The 21,109-nt window shown below is 41.4% G+C and overlaps 1 protein-coding gene across 1 annotated transcript; it reads left to right on the plus strand.

Annotated features, from left to right (window-relative positions):
• Window positions 1-1,984: 1,984 nt before the first annotated feature.
• MUC13 (mucin 13, cell surface associated) lies at window positions 1,985-20,863 on the plus strand. Its single transcript, XM_071746212.1, has 13 exons — window positions 1,985-1,994; window positions 5,211-5,624; window positions 7,267-7,299; window positions 7,951-8,067; window positions 8,981-9,087; window positions 10,258-10,325; window positions 11,774-11,916; window positions 13,438-13,566; window positions 14,861-14,972; window positions 16,028-16,065; window positions 17,440-17,527; window positions 18,601-18,808; window positions 20,178-20,863. The coding sequence occupies exons 1-13, from the start codon at window positions 1,985-1,987 to the stop codon at window positions 20,226-20,228; spliced, it is 1,518 nt and encodes a 505-aa protein (XP_071602313.1). The 3' UTR covers window positions 20,229-20,863.
• The last annotated feature ends 246 nt before the right edge of the window (window positions 20,864-21,109 follow it).

Genomic DNA, 21,109 nt, shown 5'->3' on the forward strand with positions numbered 1-21,109 from the left:
CTGGAGTGAGACTTGGGGTTTAGTTTTTGGGTACCCCTGCCCTGTGTGAGATGAATCTGGAAGGGGGGTGGTGGGCAGGAGCAGGGGGTGGATGCTGCCCTGGGCTGTCCCCATCCCTCGCTGTGCTGTTCCCCACCCTGGGCAGGTCCCATGGATGTGTCCTGGGCCTGGCACTGAACCCCCTGTTGGAGGGAGAGCACGTTGAGACCCCAGCACTGGCTTTCCCTCACAGCCTGGGATTTCCCTCACCCCACATAACCACCCAGGTGACCATGCAGGGTTTCCACCATAGGGCTACCTCAGTAGCTGCAGGCCAGTCCCAGGCTGCCATGGAGCAGGGAAGATGCTGCTAAGGGGTCACTGGGGTGGGGAGTAGGTGCACTGGAAGGGCTTCAGGGTCAGGAGGGTAAAGGAAGACACAGAACACTCTGTAGCTTGGACTCAGCATCCTGAGCAGATCAGCGTGGCCATGCACAGAGGGATGAGACTGCTCGTTCCCTTTATGCCAGCAGCTGCCCAGAAGTCACCCAAGTTTCCTGGTTCGGTGCAAGTTTAATGGTTAGGACAACCCAAAGTGCAGGAATGACCTGAGTGGTACTTCTGGTATTTCCCACCTTCCTTCATACCTGGAAAGCCTCCCTCTGAATATGTGAGATTAGAACATAAGACTGCTTTTCTTGTTAGAACAAGAGATCAAAGAAAGAAAGGTGAAGGAAGCAAGAGGTGTTTAAAACACAGAGCTCTTACTCTGCATTCAGAACCGTGTTCATAACCTGCCTGTGTTGCTGGCAGTAGAGTCTGCCAGAGGAGACCAACTCCACAGCCACTAGGCTTGGCTCTTATGGCTTTCTTCTCTTTCTTGTCCATGTCTGATAATGACAGGATGACCCGTGTTTATTTCACAGGAAGACTTTACTGTCAGTTGTGGCAGGATCCAGGGTCACTCAGGGCTTCAAAGTAAGAGAAATGGGTTTTTTGCTTGAAAAAGAGGAACTGGAAATGACCAAAGGGCCTTCTGGCTTCTAGTGGGCTTAAGCAGTGCATTTGTACTGGAGCTCAAAGCAGAACAAACACACTGTTCAGACAGAGAACCTGGGCAGGTAGGACAGCTAAAAATGAGAGGGGTAGGGAAAACCATTTTCTGCCCCCAGAGACCTTTTTTTCACATCTTTTTCTCTATATAGCACTTTTTAGGGGCTTTCTGGAATTCAGTGTTAAAAAGTCTGTCTCCTACCTATTTTCCTTGTGTCACAGGTGTGTTACCTGCTCCATGGCTTTCTGGACTATTTCCTATTTCTAGGTCTGCTGTGGGCTCCCTGCTCCAGCCTGACCATCCCTGCTTCCAAATGTGTCCCTGAAACAAAAATGCTTCCTCTCAAGAAAGAATGACTGTCACCCAGAGAAATTCAAACACCTGCCTGTTCCCCCTTCTCTTGCCACACCACTTCAGAGAGCCCATAACATACACAAGGCAGCAGCAAACAAAACAGCCATAATTGCTGCTAGCAGGGCCAAGGGCAGTCCCACTTCATTGATATCAAAGACACAGGTCGTTGTCTGTTGCTTTTTACCCTGTTGAGCAGTAAGAAGTGTTTTGGCATATTTTTTTTTGCTTACAAGGGAAGGAAGACTTGTCTCTGCTGATAATTTATTGGAAAGGAAGTGAGCGTGTGGATCCCAGGTATGCTGCTCCAAGTGCAGAATTATCCCATGCCTTGGCATGGGATAGCTTCTTCCACTTTAAGAACACATTATACAGTACCCTCCACCTATTTTGCACTGAAGGTGTCTGTATGGAGAGCTGGCAGGGTGTAGCTGGTGCCCTATCAGTTTCCACATCAACTTATTTAGCAGTAACTTCCTTGTGTCAACACAGCTCAAAATTTTATGATTTAAATGAAGAACACTGCAGATCCAGAAATCTCCTCCCAGCCTGAGGAGGAAGAAAAACATGGCTTAGATTTATCATTTGCCTCTTGCCACCATGACGTCAGGTTGGGGCTGAACTTTCCACCTGTCCTGGGTCCTTAAATGGGCTGATGCCTGGAGAGAAAAGCACTTTCTCTTAGGTTTAGCAGCAACAGAAGCAGCAATGAGACGTTGTGTAATCCTCGCAGTGCTGCTGCTCAGCCTTTCAAAAGGTAAGAAACACTATCTTCTCTTTTGGGATTTATCAGGGCAACTCTTCTGTGGGAGTGAAGGGATTGCTTAGTGCTTGCAGCAGCTTCTGAGAGGCAGGAGATCAGTGGCAATTCACAGCTCAGCATGTCTAGATGTTGATTAATTAGTGATGAAAAATGTCACTACAAGCCAATAGTTTTCCTTGTTCACAGAACAATGGCAAAAGCACTGGTGCTTGTATTTAACCTAATTTAGCCCATTCCAAAAGAGGTTTTCAGGATCTGCACAGCACTACACCCAGGTAATTCAAGCTCTGCTACAGTCATCACAAAAGTTGCAGCTGTTCCACCCAAGTGCCCAGGGAAAGGACTGCTACTCTTGGTCTTCTGGCCAGGGGTTCCTTCAACAGTCTGGGAAGTGGTGCCACCTGAGCTGACTCGCAGAGCATTTTTTCCCTCCTGTTGAAATTAATTAATGGGAACTTCACCACGAACTTGGGTGGCAGAGGGCTGCACTGTGGTCTGTTCAAACTGAAGGGCAGGTGTCATTCCTTTAACCACTTTCTACTTTTTCTGACATTGTGACAAACTTGGTAGGTGTGGGACAGAGCATCTCCTTGAACTTGCTTCAGTATTCAGTGGCAGATAGTAGGCAGGGGAGGCATTAACAGGTATAGAGTTAAGAGAGCTATATGAAGAGTCTTCTGATGACCTGAAGCTGTGAGGGGACAGGAGCTCCCTGCTAATATGGAGATAAAGATACAGAGATGTGAGCAAAATTAAGACCTGTACCAATGCTATTAGGCTTGCAAGTGATGTACAGATGGTTGTGGGTCTCTGTTGACTGCTGCAAATGAACATACATATTTCCAGCAACATCTGCAAGATGCTACAGACTAATACTGTAAATTATAAGCATAGAAGTCTTCAAGATTGTCAGTTGGTTTCCTGTTTGGAGGTTCGTGGCTAGCAGCAAGATACGAAAAATCTTGACCCAAGAGCTATTGAAAGCAATGTGAGTCTTTCACTTACTTGAACAGATTTTTTATCAATGCAAAATCAATAGCAAACAATGTAAAAGCTTTCCAGGATGTCTCTATTTGAGTATTACTGGAAAAGGCCCTGGTCTGCTCAGCAGACAGATGCCTGTTATTCCATAACCTCGGTTGTAATAGTCATTCCTTTATCTCCATAGTACCCACCTGAGTCTATTACACACCCTGTTTCCATACAGAGAAGGTTGGGCTTAGGCAGGCAGAGCCATAAAAGAGCCACCTTTGCTCAGGTTACCTTTGACAAGCCTAACTTCAATGTTCAAGTGCAGCTCATTTGCTCTGCTGCCACCACAGATGCAATCCTTCCCAGGTCCAAAGGGTGTTCCTAGACAACTGCTAGCCAGACCCTCTACAGGAGCTAGGGACAAGCTCTGTAGGAGGTCCCACATCCATTATGAGAGGACGTTCCAAACAGGACTCCAAAACCGTGGCCTGTGGCCAACACAGATCGATATTACCAGGGTCATAGGAAAAATTTCTTCATAGGAAACATTTCTTCATGTTGACTGGAGCAAGAAATACTGCCTATAGGACTCAATGTCTAGTGGAGGCAGAAACCTTGGCAGGCAACTGGCACAATTTTTTGTGTTTCCTCTTCATCTAGAGGAGACCAACAGATTACTTCAGGCCTTGTCCTTCTGGTATCCCTTATCTATATCAGCTTTACTGATCAGAAGAAAAAAGTTTATAAATTGTGCTTCACTTTGGATTCTCAAAGCCCTACAGAACTCTTGAAAAGTGGGGTCTATTTTTAAAATGTCTGTTGAGATTTGCAATTCTTTATCCTTACTATACCAGTTATGAGTGTGTTAGTGCTGAGAACTTTAGCCACAAATCCATTAATGTTCCAGCTGCATGCTGTTGATGACATAGATTAAATAATGATAGCAGTGGCATTAGCTCAGAATAAATATGTTAATTCCTAACTCATACATTAATTAATTCAGACTAAAGTTATATCATGAGATTCAGATTGACCATTTGTCAATATCACACCTTTATCAACAAGACTGGTTTATTATTTATTCTCCTTACATCTAAACAAAAGAACAAAACAAAAAAAACCCAAACAAAACCAAACCAAACCAGAGCCCCAAAACATTCCTTATCTCAAGAGGTAAGAATGACATTGTTGAATATAAAATAAACATTCTAAAAATAAATACATACAGTGCTTCAGAAGAATAAACACAGGTAACTCTGAAACCAAAATGTGAGGAAAAATTTCTTCAATTGTTGTCTGGTATCAGCCAGAATTCTCTTTATTCAGAAGGAACTATAAAAAAGGAAGGAAAATTATGCAAAAAAATAATAACAAAAAATAATTTATTACTGTCATTACTGCTTAGAAGTGTAGTCCTGGAAAGAGGGTCTTTATGCCACTGATGATAATTTAACAGAATATGCATTCTTTGAATAAAATTACTCTGCTTTCAATGTCCACTTGAATTTGTTAGAGCACAGGTGTTAACAAAGGCAGTCACTCTTGCACTGTTGTTCTGAAGGAGTCCAGATGGAGTTTTTAATGCTTCTTCTCCTGATAGCACCTTCCTTAGTTGCAAAATCCCTATATATTTATATCTTGCAGTGAGTATATTTTTTCAGGATTTAGCCAAGTTGTAGAGCAAAATTTGAAGAGTCACCGTGAACATGCTGACTCGAGTGCAATACCATCTAACTTTAATCAAAAACAGAGCAACTACTGAAGATGCACTGTAGGAAAAGCACTGCTTGTTTAAGGGATGAGAAAATCAACTTGACACAGCAGAAGGCAGCAGCACTGTCCAGAGGTCAGACCTGTGCTCCATGAGCTCTCAGGGATGGCCTTGATCTTGCTCAGTACTGGTGTTGTCTTGCTGCCTCGGGAAGGTGGAGGGAGCTTTCCTATGGGGAGACACATGAATGATGGCAAGTCAGCTTGCCATGGCCTCCTAGGGGGAAAGCATGAAGGGCACAAAGCTGCTGCTACTGGGGGGCAGGAGAGAGGTGAATCCAGCTTAAGCCCCTGTGACAATCACAACTGCCACTCCTGCAGGAGCCACAGCTGAGCCTCCTACAACAACCACAGCTGAGCCTCCTACAACAACCACAACTGAGAGTCCCACAACAACCACAACTGAGAGTCCCACAACAACCACAACTGAGAGTCCCACAACAACCACAACTGAGAGTCCCACAACAACCACAACTGAGCCTCCTACAACAACCACAACTGGGAGTCCCACAACAACCACAGCTGAGCCTCCTACAACAACCACAGCTGAGCCTCCTACAACAACCACAACTGGGAGTCCCACAACAACCACAACTGAGAGTCCCACAACAACCACAACTGGGAGTCCCACAACAACCACAACTGGGAGTCCCACAACAACCACAACTGGGAGTCCCACAACAACCACAGCTGAGCCTCCTACAATAACCACAACTGGGAGTCCCACAACTACAGGTAAGGGGCAAAAGCCCTTGGTCAGTCCCTTTTGATGACAGCTTGGGGTCACTGAGTCCCTAGGAGATCTACAGTCTCCATAGGCAGGGATGAGGCTCCCTTCCCGTGTTTCTCCGATTTCCTCTCCCGGCAAAGACAAAGGCACCCAGATGAAGGCTGTGACTCCTCACCACTCTTCCCTCTTTCCCTGCTGCAAGGGCAAGTGTTGTGGAAGCTTTGAAGAGGCTGCTCCTTTACTGCTTGCTGCCTTTGACTCCCACACCAGTACGAGGTGCAAGAGGATCCCTGCAGATCCAATGCTTAGGGCAAGCCTGTGCAGGGAGCTTTTCCTGTGGCTTCCTCCAGTCCAGGCAGGGGGGGTGTCTGGGACACAACAAAGTGAGGCTGAGTGCCTGGGGCAGTGGCCAAGGACCATGAAGTGGTTCCTGCCAGGAATCCTCCGTGCCCCACCAAGCCCTTATCCCAGTGGGACTTCCCAGGGGATCCAGAGAGCCTCCAGTCAATGCTATGGCTCCCTTCACCTCTTCCCTGCTGTCCTTTGCTGCAAAGGGAAATTGCTGGGGAGTGTTTCACAAAAGCATTTTTTGTTTCTGCTTAGCTTCTGTTCCTCCAGAAAAAGAACTTGTCTTCAGTAGGAGCTCTGGAAATGAGCCTTCTAGCCAGTGAAACTTCATTAAGTGTTCTCTTTTCCACTTTTTGGGAGATGAAAGACAGTTACTGTGTTTTTCCTTTCAGCACAAAAAATCTCTGCTTCATTTTTAGAGTGTACCTATGGAGTTAAGTGAAAGAAAACAGTCAGGGTGAAAGCAGAATTTGTTGACTCAGAAGAGACCTGTAATTACCATTTTTTATATAATGTATATTGAAATATATCTTTTAATTACTTATAGACTAATAAATTATATATAGTTATTAAATAAATACTCTAAAATCCTTACAGAATATGTAGTTACTTAGAGGAAGCATAGCTGTACCATTTTAGGCAAACAGTGTACCCATAAAAATAGATGAAAAATATAGTGAGGTTACTCTAATGTCCTACTGCTCCCTAAATTTTATCATTCTGGTTGATTTCCCATCTCATCTTCCCACAAGTTTTTCTTACGGCTCTTCATGTTTCTGGGATAGCCTCTCATAGGATTTTCAATTGAGGTTTAGCTGAAAGTTTTCCTGTAATGCTGTTTGTCTTCCAAGTGTTCAAGCCTCTTAGAGTGTAAGAGGACTTGGGCTGGCCCAGAACAGAGGCATAAGCCACAGGATGCCCTGGATATGCTGAAGATGCTGTGAGGGAAGCAAAAAGAACCTTGCCCTTATCTTGCAGTAGCAATGACAGGCTTGGTGATGGGGGAGAGGGACTGATGTGTAGAGCATGCAGAAATTTTGGACAGAGAAATTTTACAGGGAAAGGGCAAAACAAGCAGAGAGAGAGGTTGCCAGAGATGAGAGATCACAGGCAGATTTTCAGGGTAAATCACACTGAGCAACTGGTTTCAGGAAATGAGGGCAAGGCACTGGGTAGAGTACAGGGCAGGGCAGAAACAGGTTTAGGAAAGGTTTTGGGGGCCTTATACCATGCTTCTATTCATGGCATCAGTGTAAGCAGGGCATTGAAAGGGCTGATATATTATTTTTCCTTTTCCAGGTACAACTTCATCTGCAGTAACAACTCCAACAGGTAAATACAAGGCAGCTGTCAGTACAAATCCTCAAAGTTTTACTCCTGACTAAGCATGGTATAGTTGCCAGTTAATATAGTTACTGATGTTAGGGTGACAACTGTAAGCCCTGCAACAAATTCCTTATCAGCATACTCTGATATCTCTTAAGGTGTACATACTGTGATTATCAACTTGGGAGGCTTCATTTTATTAATATCTGCATTAAAGAACCATACCATGTATAATGAGGCGAGTACATACCAGTGCAGCATTAAAGATCCACAGGCTATTGTAGTCTGTCTTATAACTTAGTCACTGATTCTGGCCACCCTCACTATACCTTTTTTGTTTGGTTTGGTTTTAATTGTGTTAAGCAGAGTTATATTGTGAATGCTCAGCATGACAGATGAGGAATTTCAGCCTTACTCTGTGTCCTCACTGTGATATCCTGCTGGATTGTTCAAGGAAAACAGTTACTATACAGACATTAGGCAAGCAAGAGGTAGCAATGTGCTCTTCAGTCTCTTCTATACTCCATAAAACATACCTGGTAGTCTCCTTTAGTAGAAGTACATAGGAACTATTCAATATATGAACTGTTTGATATATGAGGACTGGCTATTGCAGTTTCATAGCAATCCTGACATCAATATCTTTCATCTTTGTAGCAGGGAACACATGCAAACCAAGTTTTTGTGGGTTGGCTAAATGTATTGCTTTATATAGCAATTACACCTGCCAGTGCCCGTATGGATACTACTACAATAACAAGCGTTGTGATACAGGTGAGTTGCACAAAAGCAATCTATATTTTTAGTTACTTCACAGATAACGGCTCAGGCAAATTTTTCTTCCCATATCTCTTGTTCTCGTGTTATAACTGAAAACAAAATCAGTCTGGGAAAGTGACTGCTGAATAATGCCTTGCTTTGCAGACAGCTACTGCTACAGTGACCTAGATTGTTATCTCACAAAACAGTAACAGCCAAAGAGGTTAATGTGCTAGGAAAAACACCCCCTCTGTCAGGGGATTAAAAGGAGTGAAAATCAGGAAAAAAGCAAGCGTAAACCTGACATTAATATTAATGGGCAGGATTTAAAAGGCTTAGACTCATGAAGACCTCTTAACAACCAGCTTGATTTTTTTCCTGTTGCTAAATACTCCTCACAGTCCTGCCGATATGAATATATGAGATGCTGCTGAAGACCAAGTGTATGAGAACATGGGGATTCTTATTTAAGTTCCAGGAGGCAGCTTTCTTAAATTTACTTTTGAGCCTAAAGAAGCCAACAGACACTGAATAGCTTTCTCAGATATGGCAAGTCATGTTAGCTGTTTGGTGGCTGCCAACTTGGAGCCTTTCATGTAATTATTTTCTCACTAAACACTCACACCTAAGCTAGAGTCTTAACTTCAGGCCATGCTTGCAATTTAATGTTATTTAGTTTCATAGTTTGGCCAATTTGGCTTAGCCCAGGATCCTGCCTGCTTCCCCAGTAGCCAGAGTACATCCTCCATTATGGCTGAGTTGATCGAGCAAACATTTGTCCCCTACTGATTTCTCTAGTGTGTGGAAAAAAACCCTGATTGATTTCTGCATTGTATTTCCCCATCTCTTAAAGCTGAAAAACTCTAAAGTGAAACCTGACTTACTCAAATGTTTTCTAATTAATTAATATTTTCTGTTCTCGTTACAGGGAAAACATTCCCCGGGGTCATTACACTGAATGAGATGTACAATGACAATATTCAAAACAGAGATTCTGAGGAATATGAAATCATCTACAAAAAGATAAAGAACTTTGTAAGCCATGATGTTGTTGGGGTTTTTTTGGGTATCAGTATATGGGGTATATATTTTTGGATGAATGTAATGCTATCCTGGATGTCAAGCAGGCAGAAGGTATACATGCTGCCTATACTGTGGAACCTAGAGTAATTTCACTTGAGAAATCTTCTTTCAAAGAATGTTTCACACTACTGTATACTTAATCATAAAACACTTGAATTTTGCCCTCAGATGAGTACATGCATAGCACTTGCCGGAGTAAAATAAGTAATGTTTGCATTTCTAGTGCCACTTCTATTCTGGGTAATTCTCAGATAAATTGCTTTGTATCTATCGCCATTCCCTCTCCAGAAACCATGGGGCTTAACAAAGTTTTCAGACTGATTTAGTTTTTGATTTGTGCTATTTTCTGAGGGCTCAGTAATGCTAAGTGGTATGAGTAAAAATTAACACTTTTTTGTTTGTTTAAGAAGCTATCATTTCCACACAGCACAAACTTCAGAATGGCTGTCCAGCTGTGTCTAAATACCTAGAAAATAAGCTATAACTATACCAGTATTAGTATTTTGATGCCATTAGTTAAATGGTTATTATGCATTTTGAGCATTCCGTAGATAAAATCTGGTGATGGGTTTCCTGGAGAAATAAGATTATTGGTTTAATTTATCCTGTCATGTTAAAACAAGTTGATCTGCTTATGGCACTTTCTGGAAGTAAGGAAGATGTACACAACCCTACCAGACAGCTGATCAAAAAATATCCACCAAATATTATTCAGATTTGATAAAAAATGATAATCAAATTCTTCACGTCGTTATATTGCTTCCTATAAATGTTTTATCAGAAAGTAACAAAAAATGGTCCCTCCAGATTGTTAAAAAATATTTTCCTCAAAATATATCTGGGTATCTGTAACTACCTAGCCAGTCAGACCTAATGCCCAGCCTGATATTCGATCAAGCCCTGTCTCTCCATCCCTCAGCTGCTCTCATATATTCCCTGTTTAACAGCACCAGCCCACAGCTCCACTTCTGCAATACCTTGCATGGTGGATGTGACTGATTAGCTTGTGCCTGTGGCAGTGTATTCTGGATTCAAACTTTACAGCTGAATCATCAGTGCTTCCTGTAATGTTTGGTCTATGTTTCTGCTTTCCTTTAACTCCAATTCATTTATGTTTTCCAGTTTCAGAATGCCTTCAAGGATTTGAAGGATGCTAAAGATTTTATGGAGACTGTCATTGTGGTAATTGAGTAAGTTTGCCAGTTTGTTTTTTGCATAGTATGTGCTCCCCACACACTTTGTATTAATGTTTCCCATCAAGAACTTAGTTCAAAAAAGACTACAGGATGAGTTCAGTTCCGTATGTGTCCTGCTAAAGGAAGACATTCTTTTTGCATTTTTAAAGTCTCTGGGATGATGGCTCCATTTTTAGCCCGTGGATTGTCAGTATGTTTGTGAAGTGGGATGGATGAGGCAGCTCCACAGTTGGACCTCCCACCTTTAGCACTATGTAGGATCCAGCACTGTGCCATAAGTAGTGCACCCTGTGATATCTGATATCCCTCTGCAGTTGTGACAGATAATTCTGAGGTTCCCATGAACAGGTACTGCTTGGAGCCCTGGTTTAATTTGAGAAACACCTTCACTGCAGAAACTCACTGCATCTTCTTGGGTGTTTGCTACTATCTCCTGATGGCTGGCTGAGCAAAGATGTTATTGGATGGGCTGTGGTGGCTGTAGCTGTGTAAGTTCTTTGCTGATCTGGGCAGACACTGTGAAGTGTCCCTCTTGTCCCATCCCCATCTGTTACAGGTCACTGCCCAGAGCTCTGACAGCTTCTCTGTGAGTGCCTCCTAAGCCACACCAAGCAAAACTTGCCATGCTAGCACTCACAGCAGTGTAAACCCTTTGGACAAACTCCATTTCAAGCAGTTGAGCAAAGTGTTGTTCTAGAAGAGCTATGAAAGCAGCAACTTCCAGTAGAGTGGTTGTGACAAACTCACGGGGCACAGAAACACTTTTAGACACTACAGCACTCCACCACTTTTTGTGTGGTGGATTTGTGTGACTATCTCAGCAGCACAAAGTTCAGTTGAAGAACAAGGTAGTCACTGCTGTTTTCCATCAGATCCCAGGGAGGTGACTTCTGTCCAGCTGATCCCAGCACAGCTAGGATGCTCCTATAGCACAGATACCCCCACATTGCAAACAGATCTTTCTGAATTCATTGCTGCCATACCCTGACTTATCCTCAGCATGCTTCAGGATGGGTTCTTCAGCACATGCCTGGATGACAACACGGGCTGATGCAGGCATGTAAAGGTTAGGGTCTAGGAGATGAGGCCTTCCACACTGCAGCCAGCTTGAGCTTAGCCTAGTAAAAAAATAATCAGTTGTGTGCCAACAGCACAGAAAGGAGTGTTGTTAGCACAACACTAACGACACTAAGAACACTTTTGAAACCAAAATCTTTGCTTTCTAGCAACCTGTTTACATCTGCATCTGCTGAAAAAATTGCCATTAAGGCAAGCAAGACTTGAATTCATTTTCAGATATCTTAGCAACTACCTACATTGTGGGATGAAAGAAGCTAGTGGAGAGAAGGGGGTTGGCAGAAATCTTCTTCTGTCTTTGCATCTAACATGCTTTCTGTATGTATTAAATAAGGCTTTAAAATGATGTTATCTGTACTTTTCAGACTTCAGCAAAACAGAGCTGCTAATAAAATCAATGTAGTAGTGACAAATCTGTTTGTGGAGACAACAAACGTAGACAATATTGCAGTTTCTACAGCAGTAGAAAATGAGCTGAATAATTCTCCCTATGTGTCTGGGTATCAAGGTATGTAATCCCTTGCTGTGGAAGTAAACAATCAGTAGAAACAGAGGTTCCTATGGTTTGGTGCTGTGTGTATTAAAGCCCATCAGAGAACAAGCCTTGTTGATTTTAAGGAACTGAATGTTCAGCCTTAGGTAATTTTGAAGACCTAACCATTCAGTTAGGTCTGAATGGTTAAAGGTGAGCCTTTAAAAGGCAAAAAAAGTAAGCCTTTTTTGTCTTGTTAAGGCTTTCTGCTTCCTGTGTAGAATGGAAGTATCTTATTCCCAAGTAAGCAACGGCATGTTGATTTTAATCTGCTGAGTGGTAAGTGGCTGGAAAGATCAGAACAAAATATATACAGAAATATATGGTGCTTCTGAGAATAAGCTACTATGTTTTTTGTAAATTAGGATGAAACTCTCTTCAGACTTCTTCAATAATTAACCATGGTAACTGAAATTAGACCTCATTGATTAGGCACTGAGCTAAGTGATTAATTGATCTAAACTAGTGAAATCTTGCGTTACTGAAAATGTAATGCTTGTAGAATGATTTTCTAAATAAAATACGGATTTTTTTTCCTCTTTTCTCTCTCTCTCTTTTTTTTTTTTTTTTTTTTAATATGCACCTCTTTTGAAATCAGCTTTCACAAAAGGCATAGCTAATAATTAAAGGAGTCCATTTCATGGCTTATAGCCCTAGTTTGGTCTCTGAAGGTGATGGTAATTCCACCTCAGCCATGATATTTCCTGTCTTCTGGTCCTAAACAAACAAAAAAACCTGAGAGCTCACCACTGCAGTCACTTCCCTCAGCTGCATGCCAGCCCACTGAGGTTTGTAAACCATTCCCACCAGTGGAACATGAATTTAAAGAGCAACATACTGGGCAAGAAGCATACTCATGTTGCTCATGAAATGAGTTGCATACCCATAAATACTTATATCTATGTATAACTGTGTGGGATCTGGCCTCACAGTTCAATTGTGGAAAAAAATTATAAAGCATGCTTTGTCCCCAGTGCCCAGTCCACACTTTCCTCCCAGTGCCAGGGCTTTTCAGTTCCTATCCATCTTTATTAAATTCCCAACTAGCTGCAGTTTAAAGGTCTGTTAAGGTCATGGTTGGTCTTAAAGTTGGCGTGATAGGATTTATTTGTTATCACTTTATACTACAGATTTTCCTGTAGTGTTTTTGAGTCAGAAAGCCAGTGTTCAGAATATGAAGTTAAGGATAGAGTTTTCCTATTTGTAAACTGGGAAGCAGGAAGATTAGGAAGTTAGGAGGTTAGCAGACTGAGAAATAGAAGGTCAGAAGATGTGGTGGAAACAGGACCTCAACTGGCAAAGAGCAAGTAAAAAGAAGGGAATTGTCCAAATGCCTGAAGTATTGATGTCCTAAATATAAGACTGAAAAGGTTTTTGGTTTCTGTTTTTCAAAATTGCTAAATTATTGGTTTATTATTTACTGAGCAAGTGTACTACCTTCTATGAAATAATATTATTAGTACTCAGGTTTGCTTCTTGTCTGCTTCTCTTCAAAAGAGACAACCAATTGTGCTGCTTTTGACTGTGACTTTCGAACCACAAAATGCAATGATGATAGTGGGTTTCCAGAATGTGTATGCCTAAATGGTTTTGCAAAGTCAAAATATGATGATCGTTCTTGTTCAGGTAAGAACTACTTTATCTAGCCCTGAAAAGCTGACTTTGTTGTTCCCTATTTCAATTTTTTTTTTTTTTTTTTTTTTTTTTTTTTTTTTTTTTTTTTTTTTTTTTTGGAAAAGGGCACTCTGCTATTGTGCTGACCTCTAAAAATCAGGGAATGTGTCTTATTAGGGAAGCCACAGAAAAAACATTCTCACCTTTCACTTGGAACACATCCATAATTCTATTACAGTAGAATAAACTACTAAAGCCTGAGAAAATGATCGCTGAAACCAGTTAGTAAGCAACTCTTTAAAAGCTTTGTTTAATCCTTGTCAGGAATTGAAACCTAAACAGATCAAGGATGGAACAAACTGTATCCTATATTCACAACTTCTGCTGCTAGGACATATTTTGGGTATAAATCCTACATGCCACATGAAGGCAACTATAGGGATGCTGATAGAAGTGGAGGTCTCATGATGCTCTACAATGACTTCTTAAAGCTCTGTCAAATGCTGGTGGTTCTAGTACTGGATTATTTGGTTTTAGATTTTTTTTTGAAAGAATTATTTATGTGATTTGTAGGAACCCTTAGTTGCTAGGGTTTTAATTCGTTGCTGAAATTTTAATGAGTACTCTGTATATTTCCCCCTCAGCCCTGAGATATTTTCACACTATAGAAGAAAAGTCTAAGATATGAGATCTTAAGATGAACAACTATTGCAAATCATAAAATAATGAAAACTGGCTACAATAAAGGCCAGACAGATGTGATCCATTGTAAGTCTTTGTGGCCCCTAACATGTCTAAATCTGATCCACTTTTGGATCAGTTGCAATACAAATCATCTGCTGTGTCATCAAATTGCAGATCATTGCTACTCTGTGCAAGATGCAGCTTAGCCAGATTTCCATTCTGATGGGGCTGGATGATTTTAAACAAAGACTATTTACTTCTAATTTTGTGCTTTTCTATTTTAGTTTCTGTGCTATGTGGGTATAGCCATAAAAAAACCCAAACATTCTGGTGCTTTGAAGCACAACAAAGTTGTGTTTGCAGTGCAATTTAAAGAAAGAAAGGAAAAAAACCAAACCAACCAACCAAACAAAAAACCCCACCACAAACAACAAAAAACAAAACAAACACAGAACAAAACAAAACAAAAAAACCAAAAAACAAAACAAAAAACAAAAAATGAAAAAGAAAACCAACAAAAAAAGAAAAAATAAAAGAAAAAGGAGAGGGGAGGGATTTTCTCCGATGTTCCTTTTTCAACTGTCTTCCATTTATTCCGTATTTTTTCCATTTGAAAATACAGAGTGCAGTGACAGCTGTGCTGCAGAAGAAAATGAGTACTGTGCAATAGGAAAAGATGGTCCATCATGCCGATGCTTGCCTAACTATCAAAGGGATGGTGAAACATGTGTACCGTGAGTACTCAGTTTTTTTCTTGCTTTGCTGTGTTCTACACAAAGATAGGGGATAAGAGCATCAAACCCAGAGTCACTCTCAGTCAGAAAGAACAGGTTGCAGCTATGTCAGTCAGAGAGGTGCCTGAGGTGGTTACAAATTCCCATGGTGTCACAAGTTGTGGCATTGTAACTGCTTGGCATTAGCTGTTGGTGTGCTCTCATAATACCTCAGAGGAAAATCAAAGAGAGCCAAGGTCATCTGTGAGTCAATGAAGAAGATAAACTACTTTACATTTATTCTGTGCATTTCCCACATAAACATAAACTGTTTCTTCACAGTAATTGAGCCATGAGAGCTGCTATGCAGAAACATTCCATAAGCAACAGGCATTGGAGCAAGGCTTGCCCCAAATCCCTCAAACCCCTCAAAAAAGTTTCCACAGTGGGGGCTCTCATTCCTGATAAATTTCAGACCTGTGTTGTTTCATCTTGATTTTCTCTCTGTGGGTATTTCTGTCAGCTCAGTATATTTTTTGCTGGTGATGCTGAAAAAGCAACTGGTTGTGCTCTGCTCCTGCGGATAAGCAGAGAGACCTCAGTCCTCATAAACCAATTCATACAGCTCTTTTAGCAGTTACTTCTGCTACACACTGGATGTTTCAGGCTGCAAACTCTATGTATTTTAAATACAAGAAACTAGTATGGGAGGAAGATGAAGGGCTGTCAGTCCTCCTAGACCCTAGATCAAGGCTTTTGATAAAGACAAGTCCAAGGAGCTTAGAAGTGTAGGACTTAGTTCTTTGGAGAAATCAGCTCCTTTTAACATTTTCAGACTGAGAACCTGAAATTTTCAGTGCCCAGCTCACTAATCGTTCTGAAAATCTCAGATTGTTTTACCCTAACAATGAAACTAAACAATCAATATTAACATAGCTTTGAAGAGGAAACCCGTATTGAAGACACCTTGTGGAGAAATTGCTGAGAAAAGGTGGATAATATACTCTTGCTTTGTGATAATCTGCTTCATGACATTGTCTTTCTTTTCCCCCTTTTTTTTTTTTTCTCTCATGTAGTTGTCCAGTGGGCTACTCTGGGGACAACTGCAGTAACAGTAAGTACAAGAGTTTCTAATTTATAATTTTGGTATGGAAAAACACACGACAATGCTTAATCTGCCTGAGTGTCAAGTAGCAGCCTTTAAGGGTGCCACCAACCTGTACTGATAGAAGGAAAATGTTAGAAAAAAATTATAGAAATTTCACTGTTGCCTGGAAGGGAAAGTCCTTCTTGAAACTCATGTTCAAACAGACAGTAGTATTTCCTCTAGTGACTTCTGCATTAAAGCCAGTAGTTTTTAGTTAAACACAGGTCATTTGGCAGAGCAGCCTTTAGTCCTCATCTAAAGACATGTAATGCTGAACTCAGCACCACTAATTAATCAGTTTCTTACGTAATCAATCACTCCGTCTATTAAAATGTCAGGTGATTACTCTAATTTTAAATATTTCTGCTTTACTATTCAACCACTGCACTGTGAATTGCATTGCAAGCACTACATAATATCTATTACTCAATACTGGTGAAGAGATGATGGCCTCAGATGTTTTATCCCATGATTGTAATAATCTGGACATACTCACCAGATGGGCCTTCCAAAGCTGGTTTTTTTTTCTGAGTCAGTTTTGCAGCTATTTGCTCCACCTTCTCCAGTTTCTACTGTCAGATAGATCAGGAGAGGACGTTCTTCATGCCTTGTAGTGTTTTTTGCATGTGCCTAAACTAAGAACATTTTATACAGTCAAAGGCTGGCTGAAAACAAGGCAGTTATGGTTCTCAGTTCTCACAACTCCTTTGGCTTTCTGTGAGGAAAAGATGCAGGGCCTCATGTGGCCCTTTGGATTCTCTCACTGATGAGTTCTTAAACTTATATATGTTTTGAAATACTTGTGTCTGCAGCTATGGGGTCTTCAAGGGTTTTCTTCTGGTTCTGCCTAAAGGTTTTGGAGACTGGTTAATGGTAGTTGTAGCGCAGCACAGTGAAGCTTGCCAGGTGGATGTGTTTGGCAGGGGGGGGTATTTTTCATCACATGGAACATAATTTCTAGAATAAGTTTTGGGAATTCTGTGGCCTCTTTTTATAAAGCAAATGAAAATACTAAATCAGCACAAAATCAACTCATTGTGAGTTTAGGCATTAGTTTGGGACCGGCTAATAATAAGCTCATCTCCTCCATCTGGTACTTGGTGGCTAGTGATGTAAAAAGTTTTCTGTGCAATAACCAAGGATATTTACACATATTTGGCATAACATTTTTTTGAGAAATCATATTCCATATTGTCCCTTCCTCCCTTCCCTTTCTCTCTTTCTCTCACTCTCTCTCTTTCTCTTTTTCTGTTTCTAAGAGGACAGGAACAGAACTTGTGTTTTGGTATTTACTGTTAGTTTTCAATTAATGTTTCTTGGTTTTTTTGTGGCTTTTTTCAGATGCTGAACTCATCCTTATAATAGTGGGCACAGTGTTGGGAGCCCTTGTCCTGACTTTGATTGTAACAGTCTCTGTTGTTTCAGTAAGGTAAAAGTATTTCTTACAATTGGATAGAAGCTGCATTACTGCATGTTTGTAGAGAACTAAGCAGAAATTAAGAGAGTAGCAGGGCTGTGAACCTGACTGACTGCCTAGTTGAGCAAACAAGTTCCTTTAAACTGTATAGCCATTAGAATTTGGTCTTACCTGTTTGCTCTTCCCAGAAGTATTTATTCTCTTGTTGTAAATTTGACTACAAAACCTTCAGCCAGGTCTTAATAATATACACCTGACCCCTTAATCCTGATCCTGTCCTAGCCAATGCTTATGTGGCAGCTGGATGAGATTGAAGAAGGATGCTGGTATCAGAAGACTGTGTAGCACAAATTTAGAGACCCACTGCAGTTTCTCTGCTAGCACTTCAGCTCAAGGCCTGGCATTCCCCCTTTAGCTTGATACAGTTGGCATTTCCAGCCAAGCATCCCTTTAAGCCGCTGTTCCTAGTGTACTACCAAATTCTCAGTTGCAGTTGCACCTCCTCACTTCTCCTTACACACTATTTGTAGAAGAACCCAAGCAGCTCCTCTGCCTTTGCTCTCAGGGCTGCCCAGGTCAAAGTGCCTTCAAACCTGCCCACGGGAGGCATAACTCACCAGCAGGGGCACAAACTGGTGCCAAGGTTGTGTGCTATGTGTGGACTTGTGATCACAGACAATTCAAATGTGTCATTTGGGTGTCCAACTTTGGCTGCAGGCAAGAGGGCAACTTTTCTTAACTGGGCCTACTGAATGCTTTATTTCTTCCTCTGAATAGTCAGTTAGAGCTAATTGTGGTTAAGGAAACTCCTTTACTCTAGGGACTATTGGAAGAGGCCATAGCCCCCACCTGTCTCTTAGCAGCTTAGATCCAGCTGTGGTAAGAGATGCCAAACTTTGTACTATATCATTGATAACAAGGATTTTGAAGTAGGAAGCTAGAAAAATCTGTTTATTACCTATTTCAGAACAGGCCTGAGCATTCAAGATAAGGTGGGAGTGGAAAACTCAGTAAGTAGGACTTGATAAGTAAGGCACAGTAAAAGGTCTTCTGAAACCTCCTTTGTCCTTTCATTTCTTCTGAAGGGCCAAACACAAACGAGATCCAGAAGAGAAGAACCTGATAAATCCAGGATATTCCAACACATATACCCCTGATGGTAAACAGACCACAATGTTCCCCAGAGTCCAGACCACTTCTGGCCATGGGAACCCAGGATATCAGCCAAACAACCCGTATGAGATGAGTTCCACAAACAGAGGTCGTTTGCCAGAGAGGGATTATGATGATGTGGTAAGTGTTTCACACAGGCCTGTGGCAATTGCATTCCTGAACTGTAGCACTGTGGGCAACAGGCATTGTTTGAACCTGTACTCCACTTTGTCCATCCTTCCGTGATCTAGAAAGCCAAAGCGGTAGAAATTCAACCAGACAACTGTACCAGAAGCTGAAAACGTGTCCCTTAATACAGAGATCAGCACTTATCTTAGGAAGACCCTTCTAAAGCCCTGGTAGTCACTGAGTGACAGGAAGGGTATATGAAAAGCAAGGGGCAAAGCAACATTTTGGCTGCTGTGCTGTAGGACATCTGTCTGCATTGGCCAAACACATCTTTCAGCACAGGCATGCATGCAGACATCTGGCTCCTTTTGAACCAGCTGTAGTGCCCAGGGGTGCTGCAGTGACTCCTCAGAAAATTCACAGTCAGCTCAATCTGGCATAGCTGAGGTAAGAGCAGTGTTGCAAAGGGTCACAGTATACAGTGCCATGAAGGAGCTAGCACAGCTTTTGTATTGCTATAGCCCAGAGCAGCCTGTTCAGCAGAGGTGTGTCATTAGTTAGAAGGCATGTTCTGAAAAAAAAAATCTGCCTGTTTTATCATTGAATCCTGCAAGGGAGCTGCAGAGGGAGCAGGAGCTCAAGAGGGACTCTGTGATAGGATTGATTTGTTGGGTTTTGCATGCATTGAATAAATGGGAAGCACACTGTCCAATCTAAACTAATTTAAATGACATTTTAGCTCCATCTCTGTAGTGCAAGAAATGACCTCTGTTTAGTGAAGAACACCTGTTTAACTGTAATCTGCTTATGTGTTGCAGAATTGAGACCTAAACAGTGATAGAAGCAATACAGAAATCTGAGATTAAAAACAAAAGCCCCTCTTTAAAAAGCTGCTAATTAAGAGAAGAAAAACAACTATTTAATTAGCTGATTGATCAGATTCACATGGGTTTTGGCATTTCTAACTTTCACAGTATGTCAGCTTTTCAGTGATGAAAATCTGCCCATTTTCTTTGTGGGCTGGTGTGTTACAGAGAGAGATAGACTGTGTGCTATATGTTGAACTGTTCTGAGAAAGAAGCTTTCTGACCAGAGATACTCTTTCCTTTTTCCTTTTTCCTTTTTCCTTTTTCCTTTTTCCTTTTTCCTTTTTCCTTTTTCCTTTTTCCTTTCTCCTTTTTCCTTTTTCCTTTTTTCCTTTTTTCCTTTTTCTTTTTCCCTTTTTTCCTTTTTTCCTTTTTTCCTTTTTCCTTTTTCCTTTTTCCTTTTTCCTTTTTCCTTTTTCCTTTTTCCTTTTTCCTTTTTTGTTTTTCCTTTTTTGTTTTTCCTTTTCCCTTTTCCCTTTTCCCTTTCTCTTTTCCTCTCCTTTTCCTCTCTCTAGTACCATGCTTCTCGGGAGCCTGAGGGCTTTAGGATGCCAAGGAGATACTAAGAACCACAGAGCAGCAGAGGGATGGACAGTCACCAGGACAATGGGTCACACCAAAGGCTTTTACAACCTCTCACCGATGCAGCTACTTCAGCAGAGGAGACAATGAAGACCATAACCCCAGATTCTCTGAATGTTTCCTAAAGGAATCTCCCTTCTTGAAAGAGATTACGGACAACTCTCTGAAATAAGGGAAAAATTAAGCAGAGAACAGTGGCAAGAAGAGGACTTTTAAAAGATCTAATGGGCTCCAATACACACGAGATGTCTTTCAGGAGGAAACTCTGTTGGCAAGGGACTGAGTGTAGGCAAGATAGCAGGATTTTAACCCAGCTGTTTTTCAGTTCTTCTGGAAGATGATCCAGGCATAATGTATGATGTTGAAAAATGTCAGCACCCAGAGCTTTTCCTGTATTTGTGCACACCCCATTTCAGCTACAGGGCAGCCTGCGTGGCTTTGAGCAGATCAAAGTGAGATCAAAACTGTTATTCATGAGAACCTAACCTCTTTTTCTTTACTATATCAGATACAGTCTTTTCCCCCTTCCACAACTCACTAGTATTTTGTATTGGAAGCACTGAGTTCAGATCTCTGCTGACAGGTGTTGTGTGAGATAATGGTACTTGTCTGGCCTTCTGTTAAGCCTTCCTTCCCAACACAATGACAAGCAGCAGTATCTTCAAACACTCTCCATCTTGCAAAACTACATTGATTTACATCCTCAGCTCCTGTGGGAAGTGTTAATATGTTTTTTTTTCTCTTGAATTCTTTAAATTTTGATTGAACCATCTTTTTGGTTTTTTTTTCTTACATCCAGTCAATAAATCCATCTCTTAAGGAATCCACGTTTCATTGTGTGTATTTTATTGCGTGTATTTTATTG

This window comes from Heliangelus exortis, chromosome 6 (assembly GCF_036169615.1).
Source record: "Heliangelus exortis chromosome 6, bHelExo1.hap1, whole genome shotgun sequence".
Classification (NCBI taxonomy): domain Eukaryota; kingdom Metazoa; phylum Chordata; class Aves; order Apodiformes; family Trochilidae; genus Heliangelus; species Heliangelus exortis.

Coding starts and splice junctions, on each gene's coding strand:
- MUC13 (XM_071746212.1), top strand. Junction 9,088..10,257: donor ACAAAAAGATAAAGAACTTT/GTAAGCCATGAT, acceptor TATGTTTTCCAG/TTTCAGAATGCCTTCAAGGA. Junction 10,326..11,773: donor ACTGTCATTGTGGTAATTGA/GTAAGTTTGCCA, acceptor TGTACTTTTCAG/ACTTCAGCAAAACAGAGCTG.